General features: G+C 38.8%; 1 protein-coding gene across 7 annotated transcripts in view; it reads right to left on the bottom strand.

Moving 5' to 3' along the window:
* Positions 1-18,615, bottom strand: part of szt2 (SZT2 subunit of KICSTOR complex) — a 139,594-nt gene that overhangs the window by 101,170 nt on the left and 19,809 nt on the right. For all 7 annotated transcript variants that reach the window (XM_044130336.1, XM_044130331.1, XM_044130338.1 and 4 more), the window contains exons 8-22: positions 16,883-17,093; positions 12,019-12,189; positions 11,703-11,934; positions 8,617-8,746; positions 6,403-6,548; positions 5,475-5,627; positions 5,232-5,346; positions 2,395-2,600; positions 2,082-2,318; positions 1,574-1,652; positions 1,382-1,470; positions 1,050-1,218; positions 786-903; positions 428-541; positions 14-217 (exon numbers count right to left, since the gene is read on the bottom strand). In XM_044130336.1, coding sequence (XP_043986271.1) covers positions 14-217; positions 428-541; positions 786-903; positions 1,050-1,218; positions 1,382-1,470; positions 1,574-1,652; positions 2,082-2,318; positions 2,395-2,600; positions 5,232-5,346; positions 5,475-5,627; positions 6,403-6,548; positions 8,617-8,746; positions 11,703-11,934; positions 12,019-12,189; positions 16,883-17,093 — 2,374 coding nt within the window. The remainder of the gene's footprint in view (positions 1-13; positions 218-427; positions 542-785; positions 904-1,049; positions 1,219-1,381; positions 1,471-1,573; positions 1,653-2,081; positions 2,319-2,394; positions 2,601-5,231; positions 5,347-5,474; positions 5,628-6,402; positions 6,549-8,616; positions 8,747-11,702; positions 11,935-12,018; positions 12,190-16,882; positions 17,094-18,615) is intronic.

Raw genomic sequence — 18,615 nt, 5'->3', positions numbered from 1 at the left:
AACACAGACAAACCTTTCATAAGAGACAAAGAGAAAGGAGGGATGTGGTCGTCTCTCTCTCGCTCTAAAATGTGATTCACAAAGGCAGAATAGTCAGCTGCAGCTAACGGGACCTCTCTGTCACTGAGTTCCTGCTCCAGGCTGGTGTGGAAGAGACTGAGAAGGAGCTCATTGGGGGGACTGGAGGGGCTATGAATAAGATCTTCATTCGCTACACCTGAGCAGAAAAATTTCAAGGAAAATAGTTGGTGATGTATATAACAGGTCTTTCTTGTAAATGAGACAATGAGTCACAAGAAATTTTCCTGTATAAATGAAGGAGTAATAATAATAATAAAACAAATGTTGTAGAATGCATGTATACACAGGAATTTATTTTAATGTCAGTCCTAAGCACAGCGGAGAGGGAGATGAAAAGATACAGTACCTGTATTGAATGTGAGGAAGAAGAGTTCAACCTGCTGACAACTTGGAAGAAGTTGGATAAGATCAAACTGGAAGGGAACCATTTGGATGCTGTCCTCAGATAAAGTTGCATCTCCTGTAAAGAACAGCACAGTCATTGATCAGCACACAGAAGCCTTCACACATTAGCAATACAAAAAGAAACTCACTCAGCACAACTAGGCTTAACAGCACTTACTCTGTAAACAATATAAGTTAATGGAAATAGATACATTTTTAGTATGAAATTGTGAAAGTGGTGATAAAATGTCGGCTAAAGAGCAAAAATCTATATGGTGCGTTAAGTACAGTTAGTCCATCTTAAGGGGCTCCTTTGTTACCTTGGACAACTTTATGTGCAGTGGGGAGAGAGCAGGTCTGGTCCTTATTTTGACACAGCTGATTTAAATACTCAAATGTCATCATGGTGGACATGCATGCCAAATCCCTTGGGAAAATCTAGGAAAAAAAACAACATTTTTTTGAACAAAGCATGACGGCATCTTACATGCTGACAATAAAAAAAAAAACAACAAAAAAAACAATTATATGCACTCAAAGATTTAGTCAGTCTATTCAAATGCTGTTGCATAGGTGATACGCACGGCTTGTGGAATGTCTTGGTATACGAGGCCCTGGAAATGTCGATGCTGGTCCATGCAGTTCATCACCGAGCCACTCTGTGGTTCTACCCAACATTCTGTCACCAGGTTAAGCTCTGTGTCCATGTCCACAGCTTCCACCTCTGTGTCATTGTCATCATCCGTAGAAAAGCTAGAGTGCCAGGAAGATTTCAATAGGTGGGGAAACAACTCATATGTTTTACAAGGAAAGACTGCTCTGATGACATGGAGCCAATATCAAAGTCACACTGCTGGTCCACCTTAACCAAAACCCAACTGAAAAGGATTCTGTAGAACGTCAGTGGCAGTCATACCTGTCCTTGCTAAAGGTTGAGTGAGGTGGAAACAGAATGTACTGAACAATACAAGAGTGACTCTCCTGCTCTCTGTTGTCTGACATGATCTGATGACAAAGATGAGAACAAAAAGAACAGGCGTCAGGTTACAAATCACACATGAATATATAGATATTATAGACTAATCAGCTCTCAGCTCTTGTTTTTTACCTTCATTGGCAGCTCAATCACCATGTTTATGATGCCATCCCCACTAGAGGCAAAGTGAAAACCTTCTGATAGGCGAATCCTACGAGGATGTTAAAAAAGATTTTCATGTCACCCTTTTGAGGTCACCAGGGAACAACCACAGAAGTTATTATTTAGGTTTAGCTTGTTTGGTTTTAAGCTTAAGATGATGGTAGATAATATTCAGCATCATATGCATATTTTCCATATATTTAATTAAATATTTAGTTACTCCATTATGTATATAGAATAATGTGACCACTGCCTTTACTCCTTCAATTCACAGTGTTTTGGCCTGTAATGCCTAGTGGGTTGAGTGGATTGAGAGTGGACCTTTATTCTTTGCTAGTTGAAGAAATGTCCCTCTGTTATCAAACTGCATTCTAAGCTAATGCCCTCAAACTTTAACATTTTCTAATACGTTTGGTGTTTGTAATTTACTTTATAAAACTAACTAAAATGTCAAAATTTCCTAAGACTGAAAACTTACTCAGAGAGCATTGACAGGATGTGAGCGATGGCCTGCATGGTCACAGCAGGTCCATGGCTGCTCTGTACTCCCCACACCCACCGGCGGTGTAAGAAATAACGTGACAGCGAGGCCAGGGTTGATGAGGCTGTTCGGTTAGCTGCCATGCTGAGGGGCACAGCGCTGTTGAAGGGCACTGGGAAATTCTCCATGCTGAAAATAAAGGGAGTCCTGAAGTCCTGTGGCAGCTTCTCATACCTGTAAAGAAGTTCATTTTAGGGTAAAATCCTATTCTCTGATGAAAAAGAGGATGTCTTAAATGACCCATACAAACCTTATCAGCAACTTCTCAAGAGGCTTATTGAGGACCACCACACAGGGTCTATCTGACAGAGCAGGCTTGGCCACAGGAACCAAGTGAGATTTAGATGGAGACACATGGCCCACTGTCTTCCTCTTGGCCTTCGGTGTTGCTTCTTTGCTCTGAACACGGTGAGGGAATCGAAGCTTCAGGATTTGCTCTCGCAGCTCCTCCACAATCTGATTTTTTTAAAAAGAGCTATGAGTAATGAGCTATAGATCATTGTGACCGTTCAGTCTGTTTGTACAGCACAGATGGATCTAACTAAGTGTTCTGATTAATGTTATTGTGTTTTGACATGTAACAATCTGATAGTTTTGTCCAGTTAGAGATTAAATAAAGACAGGTGGAGCACAGGGGGTAAGATTACAACAGAGGAAACTTTCTGTGTTTGGAGCCAAGTCCTACACAAAACAACCGTCATAATGCAACCAAATCACCTTGCACATAGGTTCATAATGTATATCACTAAATCCATGCAACTGTAGTCTGACTTGTTTATTGGGACAAAAACTGCTAATTAAAAACTTTAGGTTTACTTAGTGCAAATAAAAACCCTAACCTTATCCTACCCAACAAAAAATAGTGACAAGATACAGAGTTTAAAAACCTGTCTTGTCACAGGACCAACAAAATGGATGTCGGTCCACATCCATTTTTATTTCTACCCTGCCAGTGAAAACCTAGGTCATTTAACATTAAAAATTATATTCTTAATAAAGTGGTCTTGATCTATAGTTGTCCAGGCATTCAGAAGGTCTTTGACACTTTGGCTACTTTCACTTATTAAAGTACTGTAAGTGTGCTTGTTCCTGCCCATGTAGTGAAGTGGATACGTTCAAAGTAGCAAAAGGGAAAAGAGCCATCCCACCCCAGAAAAAAAATACACACACAAATGGAAAAAATATAGAGCCTCCAACACCCAGACCTGAAAGAAGACCAAAGAGTTACTTCATTTTAAAAAAAGAAGTCTTGACATGGTGTTGCAGAGAGCTGGGCTTAAGGTGGATTCAGAAATTATTCAAAGTGCTTCACTTTTTCCACATTTTGTTATGTTACAGCTTTATGCCAAATTATATTAACTTAACCTCTGTCTTTAAAATTCTACACACATATTCCCATTTGCCATGCATTTCATCAGCTTACCAGAGACACTTGCAAGACTCTCAGAGGAAGAGAAATTAGATTCTCTGGTCTAATCAGACAAAGATTGAACTCTTTGGTGTGAATGTCAGACATCATGTTTGGAGAAAACCAGGCACATCAGGTTAATAGGAAAGAATTGTAGTGGCCGTATCATGTTATGACAATATTTAACAACAATATGAACTGGCAGACAAGATGGAGAGAAAGATGAATGCAGCAATGTACAGAAACATCCATGATGAAAACCTGCTCCAGAACATCCATTCATCTATCCTTTATCACAGACTCTTGTCAATATTGGGTTTGGAAGAGAGGCTGGTGTCTATCTCCAGCGGTCAATGGGCAAGAGGCGGGGTACACCTTGGACAGGAGCATCTCTGAAGAGATCAGAAAATGGATGCAGAGATGGAGAGGTCCATTCTGCAAAGAAGAATGGACCAAACTGCCTAAAGATAGGAGAGCTAAGCTTGAGGCATCATAATCAATCCTGTTGAGGTAGAAAGGCCTCAAAAGAGGGTGTCCAGGTACCTGTAGAGGATATGAATCCTTGTCTGCAATGATCTAGGGGTTAGGACAGGATGGCAGGGTCAGTTTTTTTATTATATAGAAATAGGTGGCATTTCCAGTTCCAAATGCCATGACCTGCATTTGGAACTGGAAATAATGACAACAGGGGCTGTTTGGTACCAGCTGAGAGGGAGACAAACAAGCAGGATGAATCACCAAAATTGTTTCACTTTTGCATGCAAAAAGATAAACATTCCATCAGGTTCCTCACTACTGAATCAACAATATACTGCTCTGAATAAATGAAAAACATGAAAAATAATAAATATAAGCACAACAAAATCATAAAAAATTATCCTGTGTTCCCCATGATCCATCTATCTTGCTTCAAATATTTAGCTACTTTAAACAGCAGTGACAAAGTCCATCCATCCATCCATCGTCTTGCACACTTATCCCTAGTGGTGTCCTGAGTGGTGCTGGACCCTATCTCCAGGGTCAATGGGAGAGAGGCGTGTTCACCCTGGACAGGTTGCCAGTTCATCACAGAGCAGCACAGAGACAGACGGGATAAACAATCATGCACACACAGACCAAGGGAGAATTTAGAGAGATCAATCTAACAGTCATGTTTTTGGACTCTGGGAGGAAACAAGAACACCCAGAGAGAACCCACGCTCAAACCCAAACTCCATTCAGAAAGACCCTGGGCCTTTTTGCTGCAAAAAACAATGCTACTGACTGTGCCACTATGCAACTCCAGTGACATAGTGGTACATCAACTCCAGTTAAAAAGTACTAACCAAAAATAATTCTTTAAAAGTTATGCAGACTCTGAGAATTATTCACTTCTAGAAGAACTGACAGTTTGTCAGCTACTCTACCAGAGAAAACAAGACATTGGATTTGTTTTATATAAATACCAAGGATTCATATGCAGAGGTGGAAAATAAAAATGTTCTCTACTAGCCACAGTTGCTGGTAAGGGTAACTTGTCTCTTTTTAAATCTATTATTCTCTGCTGTAGATCCACTTTAATTCTAACATAATTGGCATAACTGTGAAATGACAATAAATCTAATCATAACAAGTTCTCCTGCGTCCCACAGGAAATTAAGATATTGGGATGATTGTTTATCTTCAAGATGCAAAAGTACCTTGTTTCTAATGTTCGCTGCCGTCCCAATAGGAAAGCCCAGGCGCAGAACCATGCAAGGTGTCTTGGAGATCAGACGGACCAGATAAAAGGATGTGGGAATTTGATCCGATGAGCTGTGGAGTCAAAGAAAAAAAAACGTTTCAGTATTATGTTCTCCAAAAGAATGAAGAACGTGAATATGTTTTTTAAAGAGCACAGAAAGAGTGATGGTTGCAACAGTGATAAAAAAAAAATATTTTACCTGTATATGAGTTTGACATATGAGTAACCTTCTACCAATACAAAGCTGCTGCAGTCCCTCAACAAGGATGTGAGAGCAGAGTGTGAGATCCGACACTGGATGGTGCTATAGCGGCCATTGTTTCCAGCTGTGTGCAGGTGTTTGGGAACAGGTCTGGAGGGACAACATTGACCCACAATCTGACTGATCAGGTTAAGTACATATAACCTTAGCAAAATTATACCAAAGACAAAAAAGGTAAGAACAAATTGGGAAGTGTTACCTATAATATGTTCCACTAGGGAGTTCCAATAAGTATGTACATGGAAGAGAATTAGTTTCTCTCTGCTTCTAATCATATTAAACATTAAAACTTTTCTGATCATGCTATGTCATTTTTTTTCTTAGGTAAATCTCAACAGTACAGAAAAAACGGTATCAAATTAATTCCACTTGTATTTAACTGTACATCTCCTCTTTAAACCATTTTAAGCTCTTTATCAAACTTTCTATCTTCCTTAAGCTGAGAGCAGCTGATGATATAACTTCCTACATCATCCTTCTCAATAGGTCATCTTCCTTTGTTATTACACTTAAGGCTCTTGCCTGATTGCCCTCGCATCTCTGGCTACTATGTTTATTCAACCAAACTCCTTCAGGTCAGATGACCTTCCTGTTGCAACAGGTCTGTCGTACGGTTCCTTCTTTATATCATCTATTTTCACCCCGGTGACAATGTATCAGCAAATTGAGTTTCCACTGATTTGTGTTATATATCCTGTAGTGCTTTGAGTCACTCTGTTCCCTACCCCTGAAATTCCCTCATACTGTAAGTGAAACATATACTCCACCATTATGTATTATTACCATCATTATCATAGTTATAGCCACATGAACCTTTATAAATCCAAATGATTTGAATAAAAAGATAAAGAGATGTGTTCCTCACAAGTCATGTTCAAGGATAATAGCAATGCGGTGCATGTGTAACCATCGTTGCCAAAAGTTTGTGTCCATAGAGAGTATGGGTTTCCAGAATGATGCAAACTGGGACTGAGACGGGTCTTTGGATCCACTGTGCTGCAAAGACAAAACCTGAAGGAGGAGGACATAATTTAGTTAAAAAAGATTAACACGGAGAAAAGAGGCTGTTTTTACTACTAGATAACCAGATTGGGAAAGTGAAACGGCTCTTAGCAATTACACTTTTCACCTGGGGGCCAGAAAGAAGCTCTGGCAACCTTTAATCAATGTTATATAAAGAAATCTGGAATTCAGTCATATACACATGTGGACAAAGTTGTTGGTACCCCTCTGTTTATGACCTCAAAGCTGCCAATGGTCACTGAAATTACTTGAAATTGGCAGAAGACATAAAAATCTACTGAAAACTAACCATGTGCAGTGATACATATATATTCTCACGTTTAGCTTATATAGACCTATATTGGACTTAATTTACCTGTTGCAAAAATTTTTTTTAACTTGCATTATTTCTAAATGAGCTTCATGTAGCACTGAGAATTAAATATAATTTCTTAATGTAGTACAGTTAATTATTTTTTACGTCTTTCATACTCCTGCTAATTTATGTGTATTACTGGTTTGGGCAGTCCCTATTAGTCGCTATGCGATTCATTGAGTTATGTCTAGAAAACCATTCTATTCCAATGCAGGATGAGCAGAAATCTGTCATAAAAATATTAGTAGAACCATCATTTATTATGAGACATATCTATTAAATACAATTTAAAATAAAGCAGAGAAAACTGATGTTAGATCCATAAATTCTCCCTGATACAAATCTAAAACAGTTTGGTTTCTGTTCATTCTGTCAAGATGCAAGAAAGGGCACATTTTTCTTATAGTGGTCAATAGTTTTATTTCAGTGCGCCACAATAAGCTGATAAACAGGTGAAGAACAAAACTAGACAAAACTACTTCTACAACTGAGCAGTTGTGCAACCATTTGGAACAATCACTCCAATCAAACAAATGTTTTAACTGTCAATGAGACTTCACCTGTCCACAGGTATTTTGGCCCACCCCAACCCTCGCTCCAGTTCTCTCACGTAATAAGAAAGTTCTAAGTTAGAAAAATATTTTTTTTAAATATGCACATCTACAGCAGGAAGCAAGAAGTGCTCTAAAGCTCCCTGGTAGATGACTGTGTTGAAGTTGGACCTCAGGAAACCCAGTGGACCACCACCAGAAGATGACATGGCACCTAAACCAACACTGACTGTGGAAACTTTACATTTGACCTCAAGCAATTCTGTGCCTGTTCTCTCTTTCTCCTGACTCTGAGACCTTGATTTCCAAAGGAAATGTAAAATTTACCTTCATCAGAGAACATAACTTTAGATCACTGAGCAGCAGTCCAGTCCTTTTTCTCTTCAGCCCATTTGAGATGCTTCTGACATCGTCTCTTGTTATAATTTAATTAAGATATTTGCTACCTTTGACAAGGGTGGGAATCTAGACTTTTCCCAGATTTGGGTTCAACAGGAAAGAGGATAATGAGAGAAAAGGAAGTTATGCGGAAAATGTCAACAGGCCAGTAATTGAACCTGCGACAACTGGCACAAGAACTAAGGCACAGAGTCGTGCTTTGCCCCTGCGCTACCACAGCACCCCTCATTAGAATGTTTTTAAAAATGTTTCTGTTAAAACACATTTCAAAAGCAATGTCTGATTTCCACTGGTTAATTTGCTGTACATTGTTATTTTTCATTCATTTTGTCAGTTTCAAGTTATTCCAGTGACCATTGTGGCTTTTTCGATCATCAACAGAGGGGTGCCAACGACTTTGTTCATGTGTGTATAACCACCTAATTATCAACTCAGAGCAGTTTTTTAATGGAAGGAATCCTTTCACAAATCTTTTTATAATCCAGTGAACCATAGATTTTACAAAACACACATTTTATGTTCATAATCTCCTAAATTGGCATAAACAGGTTGGTCAGGTGGATTTCCATTAAAAACATTTGTTAGACCAATACAGTCTCTAACATACTGGTAAAATTTTCTGTGTGCAATTTCCTGGGGCCCACCTGAGAATACACTGTGTGAATGTGACCAACTCATCAATGTAAATGCATTTTGAAACATAAAGAAAACATGCAGGATGGAGTGTCCTGAGAAGTGTATTCCACTGTACCGGAGTTGTAGAGCCAGGAGGGATGTAGAATAAAGGGACTCCGTTTTTGGTGCTCTCTGGAATCCTGTAGTTCTCGGGGATTGTATTGAATGACTGCAGATGCACCAACATCTGATCAGTTTGGTTGATGCTGGGAAAGACACACATATCAGTGAAATACATTTCACCCATTTCAAAAATAATAGCCCTTAGTGCAGTCTTTCTCAAACTGTGGTCTGCGGGCGCCCCTTTGTGGTCCACAAGGTACATGTGGACAACCATTTATGTGCCGTGATGTGAGCTCAATGCTATAGCTAGCTTACCAAATGATTGTGTTATAGAAAATGATGGGAAACTGGGAAACAGATTACTCAAAAGAAAAGTTGCATATACCACTGGAAAGAAAACAACTCCAGAAATATCATAAAATCAGAGGAAGTTAAGTCATTGCTGCTGAGAGTGTTGATGTGTCTTTAACTCACGAATGAATTCCTTTGACCAGCTTTATGCAGTGAGCCGTAGGAACCTCTCCAGTTAGTCAGAACTGTTCTTTGAGTTTTACAACTTTGCTGGTAGTGAATGATGCTCTGCTTTCAGGTCAACAGCAATTATTACTTTTCATTTAATCAAAAAATATTAAATAGAAATACAATAAATAAATAAAATTGATAGAAATAGGTTAATTATTTTTAATGGTGCAGAAAATTATTATTGGTTTCTGTTAAAAAGTCTACTTTTCTATAATTGTGCTTCGAAATCCCAAATAGCCCTAATTGTTATTAATGCACATAACACTTGGTAGTAAAGAACCATTTTGTTTTTTATTTCTAAGTGTTTGACATCATTGGAAAGCTTAGACTTTCAGAATCTATAACTCAAAATACCCAACTAGACATGTTCATGGCTTTGTTGTGGCCAGTCACATTTACCAAACAGCACCACTCTTGTTCATCCTAATAAGTTAGGACAAACAAAAAAAACAGCAATACGGGAGTTAAGAAGCTAATATTTTCATTCCAGTTTGCATCATATATTTAGGCCTGTCACAATAAACAAAAAATCAATTAATCGCACAATAAATTAAAACTATCGATGTCATTTTAATTATTGCCTTTATCGTTTCTTCCGGTCATTTTCTCTTTCTGTTGATGACACTGAATGAAAAAAGGCTCAACTCCGGTGCTCTCCACTGACCCTCCCTTCCTCAATTTCTTAGTGCAGGGGTGCTCAATACGTCGATCGCGGGAAGGTTTGAGTCAATCTCGGCAGTAGGTGACAAACTGAACGCTGCCAGGACGCTGAGACCAGCACTTCCTCGTCTGACAAGCTTATTAAAAATATTCACCAAGATCCAAAACGCTTGTAGCTTCATTAAAGAATAATAATTTTTAAAAATCTACAAAACGTGTTAATATTAATATTTTCAGTAATTATTGTTTCAACAAGGTGTTGCGCAATTCAGTGCGTAACAGTTCCATTAACACACACAAAAAAAGGCGACTCCAAGACCGACTGGCTAGCAGAGCAGGAGTTTAAATTAGCTAATCAACCACCGCTGTGTTCAGGGAGCGCTTATTAATAATCGAGAAATAAATATCAAGCCTGGAAACCTGATATAGTAACGGACTGAATGCATGTTTTTAACGTAATCTCTGCTTGACTTGCGGGGCGCAGGCGGTTGCCATGGCAACGGGTGTGCTTACACGACAAAGAAAGAGAGAGAGGGAGTAAAAAGGTAGGAGTGGTTATTTTACCTTTGTTTACCTTGTCAGCCGCTGTAGTTTCTAAACATTGGATTAATTACCTCATTTGTTTGTGAGTATACGTCATTCATAACAAACATCAAATAGGACAAATATATTTCATTAAATTTTAACAAACAATTGGCTTCTACCACAATAATTATGTGAAATTAAATTAATTATATCCCAACTTTAGAATATTTGTCTTTACCTTAACGTGTTTTATGGTTCCTCCTATCAGTCTGAGATGTACCATACTGAGGTCATCAAACCAAATTTCAGATCTACCATAACTGACTGATAACTCCTGGCCTCAAGTTTGCAACCAGCTTCTGACTGAGAAACCAGTAACCTCCTCCTAGTCAGAATCTCACTGAGGAAGAAACTGCATTAGGTTTTCTATCACTTTATTATTTCTACTGTAACTGATGTACATTTTGCAAATAAAATAAGTCAATAGAGTTTAATTTACAATTTTTATGTCTATGTGTCATAAGGTAGATCTCAGCTGGCTGGTGAGAGAAAAAGTCGATCCTGGTCTCAAAAAGTTTGGGCACCCCTGCCTTAGTGTAATGCCCAGCGCACACTGCACGCTCTTAGAGCTGTTGGCCAATTGTCAGCCCATTTTCCAAACCTGAGAGACCGGCCTCTAGGTTCCCAGTCGGGGAAAAACCCTGATTTAGATCGGAACAGCCACAACAATCTACCTTATCACACCACACACTACAGGATGATCGGTTACAAAATCGCAAGCGACAATCTTAGAGAACGCTCAACGTTCTAAGTTTGTCGTAAGGGGAAAATCGGGGCAAAAAATTGTGTAGTGTGAACTATTGCATCCCATCTTCTCTATTTAAATTTAATGATTACTGAAGGGCAATATAGTATACAGACTTCATAATCTGTACTCTTGGTTGAATGCAGTATTTATTTACACTTTGGCTTTATGTTGTTTAGTTTTTATTCAAGTACATTTTTTTGTTAATGGAGACTGAAAATCCATTTTATTTTTGGTTGTTTTGTTTATTTTGTTTATCAATTCCTGTGTTAAGTGTTCTTAAAATGAAGTGTATCTATCTTTGGCAGGAAGTTGCATGCATTATTATGTCATTTCTATTTAATCAGTGTAAAAAAGGTCTTCAAACAATATTATCATTTTTGAGACAATTAATCGCTCAGCAAAATTTGTTATCGTGACAGGCCTACATATATTAAGATGCGTTATCGCAACGCGGGGGCAAATTCAGGTTAGGTGGTCCATGACTATTTGTTATATGGCTTAAGTGGTCCTCAGCCTGAAAAAGTTTGAGAAACATTGCCTTCGCTGCTATGTAATGTCTGAGTGGAAACCTTGAGAAACAGTACCTCTGAAGTGTGTTCCAGAAGCGCCGGATGACAGAAGTGCGGTATGGACTGGTGATGGGTTTCCGCTGTGTGCAGCTGATATCATGCAGGATGTCATAGCTACCTTCCATTGTCACCTCCACCTTAGTACTTCTGTTGGATGAGTCCAAAGGCCAAGCGGCAGCTGCTAGGTACTCAATATGCATGTTATGTTTCCATAGCAGTGCCAACTTCACCTCCAGCTGTGTCCCTCCTAAAGGAAACAACAGGATGTACTCTGAACATCTTGGTGAGACTTCAAATCTCTTAAATGTCACTACTGAAAAGAGTTAATTACCTTTGGTGAGGCTGATGTCTCTGATGGTGTAGCCTTCTCTCAGTCGCACTGAAACCACACTTATTAAATGTGCATGGACTTCTTTCTCTGCGTGCTTCTTCCTCCTCATGACCAGGGCTGGGTTACCACTGGCTGACACTAGGTGCTCATTGAACAGTTTGTCCTGGGAAACTACAACATCAACAATTTTGTGGGTTTACTCATCATCAGTATTGAGAAACTCTACAAATTAGTGTCAGTGCAGGATGACATGCATCATCAGCTCATTTGAAAACTAAAATTATATATACATTTCTCTCTTTTTTTATATATTTTTTTATTTTTTTATTTCATTCTAATGGTATAAATAGTGTGATTTAAAATGAACTACCAATAAAAACAGTTCAAGCATTTCACTTGACTGCTTTTTCTGAAAAAAGTTAAACAAGCAAATCTTGAACCTTAAGCATACCTGCTCACCGTTACTGGCACCCATGAAGTTCAAGTACAGAATATTAACTGAAGCAAATTCATCAAGTGAAACGACATTGTTTTGCAGATTGCTTTAATTTGCTGTTTGGCAACAAAACAGCAAATTCTAAAAACATTTAAAAGGATAAACATTATGAGTAAAACAGAAAAACATGTTTACCGTGTCAATGGTATTGGCACCCTTTGCTGCAAATCAGTATGGAAACCCAATTTGGCTCAGATGTTGCAAATCACAAATAAGGATTTGCAACAGGATCACCTGTGATGAACTGCTTCCACCCATGTGACATGAATTATCCAATAAATGATCCTGTTGGTGTTTTAAAAGCCACCTGTTATTCCCTCTTCATGTGTGATAGTGGTAAAGACAAAGGAGCTGTCTGAGGACACCACAAATGCTATTATTTGCTAGCCCAAAACCTCCAAACGGTATAGCCATCTCTAAAGGCCTTGGTATCCCTGTAAAGTTAAGAAGTTTTGCAGGGGGACTTCTGGTTGGACTGCAAGATGGAGTAGACCCTTTTTCTGAAGCTCCCACCTAAAACATTACTACCCTATTAAATTTCGCCTCGTGTTTGTTAATCCAATAGTAACTATAGTGCTGCAATGGAATCGCAACCAGATAGTCAGACAATGACGAGCAGAATAAAAAAAGAGCAGAAAAAAGACGAGGGGAACATCATGGCTGTGCTAACGACTACGTTAGCTGACCACAAGAAATGCTTCTGCAGCGTTCACTAAACTTGAAACAAAACTGGAGCACTTTGAATCTACCATTTCTACCAACCACCAACGGATTTCATCACTGGAGAATGTGGCCACTACCATGAGCGATGACATACAGTCAATTCAAGCTGAACTAGCTACGGTGACTGGAGAGAACAGACTGAAAGCTAAGCTAATTGACTTTGAAAGTAGGAGCCACTGCTAGGTTAGTGGGACTTCCTCAAAGTATAGAAGGATCGCATTCGACAACATTTTTCTCTCAAATACTTCTGGAGGTCTTCGGGAAAGATATGCTGAAAAAGGCTCCAGAGCTGGATTGAGCACACCAGATGCTAAGTGTGAGGCCGGACCCTAGTGAGAAACCCTATCAAATCAGGGAGCTGCTTACACGCAAAGCCAGAGAGTTACGAGGCAAGTTGAAGTACAAGGGTACCCCGTTTCACATTTTTGAAGATTATTGCCCGGAGGTCTTACAGCAGCGCTCAGCTTGCCGTGGGATTATGAAAGTACTGTGTGATCAAGGACTCAAGCCTGCATTGTGCTACCCAGCCAAACTATTCATTATGACTGAGAATGGGAGTCGAAGGTTCCTGGCTTCACCTGAGAATGCCAAGCGCTATATTGGCTCTCTTCATCTGCCTAACTCTAGCCCACCAGTGGAATAATTATTAGTTGGATCCAAGCAGTTTATTTGTGGTATTAAACTAGCCATTTGCAATACTCAGACAGTTCTTTATAGCTTGTTTAATGCAAAGCTGTCTCTAGGATTTCTTTACTTTATTATTATTCTTCTGATAAACCTGTACAATTAAAATTAGCCCTGGACTTGATTACTTTTATAGAGACTGATATGTATTATGCTATTATGTTGATCTAACTCAGTTAAGGACTTTTTCAGAAGTTCTTCTACAGCTACATTGGTAGAATTTGTGGTTGTCGGGTTTGCCTTCAGACAAGTGACCATTCTGAATTTGGGAGGAGGAAAATGTTAGTCTAAAATGAAGGAAGTCTCACAAGGGATAGAAGATGCCCTGCTGTGTGATGGACACTTAAATTTTTGTCTTTGCTTTAAAGGGGGTCTGGGTCCAGATGCATATGTTTTTAGTCGTGGTGTGGATGTAAGCACACATCAAAAAGCATGCAGGCATGGTTGAAAGGGAAAAAATGGACTGTTTTAAAATGGTCAGCAATGAGTCCTGATCTCAATCCAATTGAAAATCTTTGGGTGGAGCAGAAATCTGACATTGGAAAAAGGAACCCTGCAAATGTACAAAGCATGAGCATACTACAAAAGAAGTGTGGGAGAAAATGCCACCCGAGAAGTGCAAGAAGCTTATAGATGAATACAAGAAATGTTTGGAGGCCGTCATTGCTGCCAAAGAGAGTGCAACCAAATATTAAGGAGGGGTGTCAATGATAGTGCTGGTTTTCTGTTTTGTCCTTTGGAATTAAAATATCTATGTTGCAAATTAAATTAATTACTTTGAATTGCTTTGGACTTCTGACTGAAAGATCTTGCTGACTGTGATGTTCTCATTGTACTCTGTTTTGTTGTTTGAGCCAATAACAGAAATGAGGGGGCAAGTCACGCCCCTCATTTCGGTTATTCCTCGCACCTGTGCTGCTTCCTAATTGTCTCCCTTCTTAACCCTCTCAGTCACAACCACGCTGCCAGATTATCGATCGATTTCAGCAAGTAGTTTTCCAGCACTTCTACCTCGCCCTCATAGTTACGACCACTCTTTGTTCCTCGGACCTGCCCCTTTTGCCTCGCCGTTGTCGGACTGTTACTGATCGCCCATCTGGATCTCGACCCAAGCCTGTTTCAGTTACACCGCTCTCGCCCACTCCCACGGATTCTGCTCTCTGCCCCATGACCTCGGCCCGTCTGACTAAGGATTTGGATCTGGATTTGGTTCTTCTGCTGCCCCACAAAGTTAGTACTCTGCCCTGCATCAGCGCTTCCCTCCTCAGGCACTTCCTCCTCTGCATCAGCGTAGCATCTGCTCTCCTCCTTGTTCCTCAGCCGATCACTGCAGTAACTGATCGCCAAGCCAGGTTATTGTTCCCTTTCAACACACACTAACGGATCCCTTCTTTGCTATTTCTCCAGTCACCAATCTCTCCTCTCCGCCCCCCTTCGCAGTGCTGCAGCTGACGATCCTGTGTGCCCGGTTTAAGATGCCTTTTAATAAATATCAGAGTTTACTGCTCACTCCTGGGTCATGACTGATTTTCTGGGTTCCTCTAGTGAACCATTACAGTTGACAAACATTTTGAACATTTCCATTTATTTCTGAACATATTCACTCAGTTATGCAAAACATGAACAGGTGCCAATAATTTTGAGCAGGGCTGTGTATATTCAGAGTGAACGGTGATATTACTACTTACCATTTGGAGTTACTTCATGTTTTATTCTTAAATATTTTGATGTTGCTGTCCGAGTAATCCGCAAGATATTTTTGTGCAACCCAATCTGATTTGAAAGCTATTTTGGAACCATCTCTAAATTCTTCTTAAATAAACCCGGTTTTCAGAACTCACTGTTCATACTGAACTGGGATATCATTGCATCGTTTATAAATTATCAATCAATCAATCAAATTTTATTTGTATAGCACACTTCAGCAGCAAGGCATTTCAAAGTGCTTTACATCATATCAAACACAGAAACACACTGCAACATAGAATCAACAAATTACTGGTTCTATTCTTGTTTGTATATTTTTATGTTGACTTTCTGGTAATGTATTAGTTTTTATTATTATTTCATCTTTTAATTGGTTTAAAGCATTTTAACTGAAAAGTTGAACTTTTTTGCGAATAAACTCATGTTGGAGCAAAGTGCTTATTATTATATATTTGCTGTTCAAAAACACCTGCGATGAATTTTTACTTATCTGTTGTCTTTTTAATACTTTAGGCAGGTATTGATGAATAATAAAATAATTAAGAACATTTTGGGTATTATTTCATGGAAATCACTTGGTAATTGGATCTGAATTAGTAGGTTAGTTCACAATTGTGTTCAGATATTATATAGTTACTCATAGCCTGCCCTAATCTATTGTTGAACTTCCTAAAGTAACAACCTTAGGAACACAAAAGCTGGACAGAGCTTTTGAAACACAAAAGCTCTGCCCAGTTTGCCCAGCTTAACAATTGCATCTCCTGCCCCGTGTGCAAGTTAACACCAATTTACTTATAGTCCTCTACTTATGGAAATAGTTCTTCTCCAAATATTCATATAATCTCCTTCCAAAGTCTGTGACCAGTGTCCCACTCTTCAAAGTTAAGGAGGGTATGTTTAAATATTAATCCCATTTTCTGAAGCAGCCTGATCGTACTGCATTTTCCAGCATTCTTAGTGATGAAGCCATCTTGCTGACATTACAACTACTTTATAAGCTTGAGAGAACAGTGATTAGGTGTCTGTGGAAAAATCTTCCTGATATCAAACATCTATTTTGACTGTAAGGTTAATCCGGTTCTCATACGTAGGAGAACCTTAAAGGTTCAATCTTTGCAACATTTGGAACCATGAGAGGATACCTTGGACATAGATATAGCTAAAGCAGAAAATGTTCTTGCTTCCCCTGTCAGCTTCATCACAAACAAAAGATACAGATATAGTGTGGCCATCATAGAAGTTTAATTATCTCACCACAGAAGTACTCAGAGTTCATGGACTCTGGGGTCTTGAGGAAAGTGTAGGTTAGGAAGGCCCTGTGGTAGGCATTCATCTCTTGGCTGTTTTGGTCAACTTCGGGGCAATTGGGCAAATAGGACCCAACGGTGGCCAAAGATATGAACTTCATCAGTTCTACATTTGGGATGTAGCCAAAACTGCAGTCATATGAGTACGAACCGCCAACCTAGAAAGGTACAACCACAAGTTAAAAGGAATTATTAAAATGCTGCTACAGGATAACTTTTAAAAGTAGAAACAAAAGCTGTATTATTAATTTGCAGCTAAGCTCAAAAGTATTCATACTCCTGGCAGACGTAGAAATAAAAATTTGCTTCATTCAACCATTAGGTTAGTTTCTGATAGGAATGGAACAGGCTGGGCGTGCTGTGGTGGCGTAGGGGATAGCGCGACCCACATTTGGAGGCCTTCGGTCCTCGATGCAGTGGTCGCAGGTTCGATTCCCAGACCCGGCCGACGTTTGCCGCATGTCTTCCCCCCTCCCCTTCCCCCTTCCTGTCAGCCTACTTTCGAATAAGGGACACTAAAGCCCACAAAAAGACCCCCTGGTGGGGAAAAAAGAAAAAAAAAAGGAATGGAACAGGCATGTTCCATTCATGCTCAACAGGCATTGATAGCATGCTGAAGAGGTAATTCAATCACTTGAGTCAATCAAAACCTAAAACCTACAGGAGACTGTTGTTTTAGTATAAAACAACCGCCATGTTGTTTTATACTACATATATAAAACAACATGGCGGTTGTATATAGTCTCCTGTAACAGGAGACTATATTTCCTGTAGGTTGAGAGTATACTGCACACAGTAAAATCTAATTAGTTCACCTTACTTCAAAAAATATGCAAAATCATTGTCTCAAGAAGATTTAAAAAAGTAAGTTTAAGATTACTAAGTAAACCTAACTTATTTTAAGTAAGCAGTACTAAATGAAGTAGTACAACTAACAAAAAAATTTTATTCATTTAACTTAAACTCATTTTTTTTGATTGAGTCCTGGTCCTTCCTCTTGCATTCATTATTGAGTCAAAGTACTTTACAACACAGAAAAAAGCTCAGTTATTAAAAACATACTTTTTCTAAATTAATCCCTCTTAAATAGAGTGAGTTGGAGAGTCTTTTCAACCACAAGTTCCAAGTAGCTTACTGAAAGTGAGTATTTTGATGAAAGTCAACTTAGTATTTTCAGTTAAATAAAAATTTTGCATTTACTGTGTATGACATACATGCACAGAAATATATAGGCCTGTCATGATAACAAATTTTGCTGAGCGATTGCCTCTAGAATTATTTCAATAAATAATCATATTGCTTGAAGACCTTTTTACACTGATTTAATGGAAATGACATAATAATGCCTGCAATTTCCTGCCAAAGACAGATACATTTATTTTCAAAAGAATACTTAACACTGGAACTGATGAAATAAACAAAACAACAGTCTCCATTAACAAAAATGTACTTGAATAAAAACACCAAAGTGTAAATAAATACTGCATTCAACCAAAAGAGTGCAGATTATGAAGTCTGTATACCATATTGCCCTATTTAAATCTTACTCTCTATTTAAAGTAAGATTTAAATAGAGAAGATGGAACATCGACTACCTGATGCAATAGTTCATACTACATGTTAGTTCACACCTACATTTTCCCCTTACGGCAATCTTAGAACGTTGATGTTCTAAGATTG

Source organism: Gambusia affinis, linkage group LG10 (genome assembly GCF_019740435.1).
Source record: "Gambusia affinis linkage group LG10, SWU_Gaff_1.0, whole genome shotgun sequence".
Classification (NCBI taxonomy): domain Eukaryota; kingdom Metazoa; phylum Chordata; class Actinopteri; order Cyprinodontiformes; family Poeciliidae; genus Gambusia; species Gambusia affinis.
Note: the sequence above shows the minus strand (reverse complement) of the source record. Positions and strands in the feature narration are given on the sequence as shown.